Genomic DNA, 3,369 nt, shown 5'->3' on the forward strand with positions numbered 1-3,369 from the left:
ATCCCCAAATCACTCTGATTCTATTGCAGATCTAAGAATGTGTTGTTTTATGAACTGATTTTACAAATAGATAGATGATACTTTATAGACAGATCCCTATGCTACTTTTATTTTAAAGGCACACTGTTTTATTTCCTTTATTATTCCGTGAACTTGCCAATTTCCTGTCAGCCGGCGTATTTTTCTCATTTCCGCGTACATACACTGAAAGCTGATTGGCTAGTTGTACTCACAAGTTACAGCAAACCATTCCTACACATACCTACACATCTTTCTCTTCCCGCTCTCTCACGTATGTGTGGTGTCAAGCCTGTTGAAATGCACCCACATTTAAACAGGCTTGACACCACACCGTTGGTTTAAATGTGGATGTGCATTTAAACAGGCTTAAAGCTACACTATGAGAACAAAGCCCACAGTCTGCAGTCACATGATGGAAAGCTCTTACTCTAAATCAAATGTTATGCTACAAGGAAACTCTTCATCTGGAATCCTTTCAAATTTAACCTTCAAAATTCCACCATATGCTGCTGTATAATCTGCTGTGCTGATTTAACAGTTGGTATTAGAGTATAGGCCTGCCTTTAATATAACAAACTCCCTTCAGTAGTGTAAGACTTTAAAATGCAATTTTTTTATTCCAATGTGACATTGATTTTGATTACAATTTGACAACATCTAGATTACACCCAAATGTGAGGATAGGTTTTACAAATTCATTGGAGACCAGCATTTTTATTTAAATTTACACGAAGGGGGCAGTGTTTTAGAACAACTTAACAATATACAGAGTGCACAGTACAAAAACCTGATATATGCTCATGTTAACATAAAGTGCACATGGGTATAAGCTACATCATCATGTAAATCACACAAATAAAATAAATACAGTTCTATGGCTCAACCATGGAACAATGGCTTAGAGGTCCTGAGAAACCTAAGTGAAGTGTAGAGGTGATCTAACTTTTCGCTCATCCAAATTTGATCCTGTTAGATTATCCAGTATCTGATTAAATACCTGACAGAGCTCGAATGACGTGAACCTGATCTGCTGGTCTTCCCCTCTCACCTGGTGATCACATGCCTTTAGTCTTAGTAGTTTTGTACTCCTTGCATAGAAAATACCTAAACCTATAAATAAACATAAATTCAGACCAAAGCAGATATAGGACATCTTATTACGCCTGACATCCTCCCTGATATGGCTTCTAAGCATATGTCTATGTTTTACTTAATATTTACCCATTAAAGTGGGAAAAGAAAAAAGAAAATACACATCACCAAACCCAAATGACTGACTCAGGCTGAGCTATGGCAAGAGCTCCAGTATTTCATGTTAACTCCACATAACAGTTCCAGCATTGTAGAGTCCAGGTTAAAAAAAGAAAAAAAAAGACCTGATGTGCAGGAGTCCAGATATGAAGTGACTTGTCTCCAAAGCTGTCTAGCAGGGCAGCATCTCTGGATCCTGTTTGCGCTTGTGATGGCTTCCAGACCAGAGTATCAGCCTGTCCAGTCTGACCAGTTCACTCCCCAGCGGACTGGACAGTCTGCTACCGAACATCTGGTTGCTGGTGTTGGGGACGCGATCAGAGAAGAGAGACGTGTAGCTGGGTAAAGGCTCTTCTGGTTTCAGCTGTCCCTACAAAGACACAAGGGTGAAGTCAGGTGTCTGTTGACACCATTCAGTATGATGGCAGATGCAGCTGACATTAAATTCATCAGGGACAAATGAGTCTGTAATTAACTACCACACAAGAAGCTTTTGACAACATTGTCATATTCCAGTAGCTACACATTACTTCATGCTATTACTGCCGTGAAAAAATGTCAGTAATAGCATGAATTATCTCATTTGGCCAGTTTGTATGTAAACAATTTGTAAATGCAAATTCTAATATTCCACTGCTCAGTGCTGAGCACGTGATGCTGGATAAAGAAAAGATTGGGTACTTTTTAGTCTAGCTGAGTGTCAGGCTGTTGGTGAGACATCAGGAAAAATGTTAGGGGATAGTTTGGCACTGGAAAAGGTGTTTCCATTAGAGGCTTAGCTCTTAATTTCACAGGAATCTCAACATTTGTGAAATGTACACACACACATACAAACATTTACCCTTACCATCTGGTCATAGTTCCTGAGAAAGCCCCAATTCTTCTCCCTGTGAACCACAAGTTATTGAATAGCTTTTACAAATAAACTACAAACTTCTACTGACTTCAGATAATCAACAAGAAAGAACTGTCACCCCCAGACTAAGTGGACGGTTTAGTGGCAGGCGTACAGAGTGAATATGTAGGAAGGTGGTGCTCACCATTCCCGCAATCCTCTCTTCTCACTCCAGACTAACTCTTTCCACGCTTGGTCTTGCTTCACGGTATCACCACCGTCTGGATTGAGTTCCGCGGACGCCGCGTCCCGTTTCGCGCGGCGCGTCTTCTCGGCCTGTGGCTCGGTTGTTACCGGCCTGGTCCCTTTGTTTCGTTGTGGTAGCCGGTAGCCTGCAGAAGACGCACGCCGAACACTGTTCAGATCCATTCTGAGAGCCAGATGAATGTGAAATGCATCTAAATAACCAGTAAAGTTGAGTACTGGTTTATTACAGCAAGCAAATCGTGGTTTATGCGCAAGTGAGCCGAGTGTGTGGAGAAAAATCACTGCCAGTAGTTTTGTTTACGTTTCCATGGAAACGGTGTTAGTCTTCAGCAGCTCAGGGCAAGCAACAATACTAACAGGATACACGATTAAATGTCGTGTAAACAGGCTATAATTAACATACCTGTACATCACCGACCACAGGGAATTAAAGTGCAAACTTTTATTTTTTTTAATTTGTATGAATCTAGGCTGTTTAGAAATGCATCTACTGTACAGACTGGCATTGATACAGACTTTATTGAGCTTTTCAAACTTAATAATTTGAATAAGTATTTTCACCATCCACAGCCACTTAAAAACACTGAACAGCTGTTTTCTCCCTCCATCACTCATGTTGGCATAATCACTACTGAAGGATAACCAAAAAGTCACAGGTGTTTGGGAAATGATGAATGGCTCTGAGCTGACCAAAACTTGAACCAGCGAGACAGTCAACAAAAGGAAAAGACTAGATGCAGGTACATTTGGCAAAGACTATTCGGGTTCAGTAAAAACTGGCATTCATCAAGGAAACCGCGCTGAATAGTAGTAGGAAATACTTACTTGATCAGGCATACAGGATTTGGAAATATTTAAGGTAATTTAATCTGAAATTATTTCGTTATCATAACTATATAATGCAGTTTTTCTTATTTTTATGACTATACCTTCATGAAAGATGTTTGTATTGAGTAAGGTCACTAATTTTAGTTTTGTTCCCTTTATTTTGAAGA

The 3,369-nt window shown here is 39.9% G+C and overlaps 1 protein-coding gene across 1 annotated transcript; it reads right to left on the reverse strand.

Moving 5' to 3' along the window:
* Window positions 1-612: 612 nt before the first annotated feature.
* Window positions 613-2,687, reverse strand: c15h2orf50 (chromosome 15 C2orf50 homolog). The gene is made up of 3 exons (XM_046413907.1): window positions 2,313-2,687; window positions 2,120-2,159; window positions 613-1,642 (listed from the first exon to the last, which is right to left on the reverse strand). Exons 1-3 carry the CDS (start codon window positions 2,534-2,536, stop codon window positions 1,445-1,447), a joined length of 462 nt encoding a protein of 153 aa, XP_046269863.1. The 5' UTR covers window positions 2,537-2,687; the 3' UTR covers window positions 613-1,444.
* Between the last annotated feature and the right edge of the window lie 682 nt (window positions 2,688-3,369).

The sequence above is a fragment of the Scatophagus argus genome, chromosome 15 (assembly GCF_020382885.2).
Source record: "Scatophagus argus isolate fScaArg1 chromosome 15, fScaArg1.pri, whole genome shotgun sequence".
NCBI classification, from domain to species: Eukaryota; Metazoa; Chordata; class Actinopteri; family Scatophagidae; genus Scatophagus; species Scatophagus argus.

Bases quoted from the DNA above. Each gene is read 5' to 3' on its own strand.
- c15h2orf50 (XM_046413907.1), bottom strand. From the start codon at position 2,536: ATGGATCTGAACAGTGTTCGGCGTGCGTCTTCTGCAGGCTACCGGCTA. The intron at 2,160-2,312 runs GTGAGCACCACC...TGTGGTTCACAG, and splicing joins AAGAGAGGATTGCGGGAATG to GGAGAAGAATTGGGGCTTTC. The intron at 1,643-2,119 runs GTAAGGGTAAAT...GTGTCTTTGTAG, and splicing joins TCAGGAACTATGACCAGATG to GGACAGCTGAAACCAGAAGA.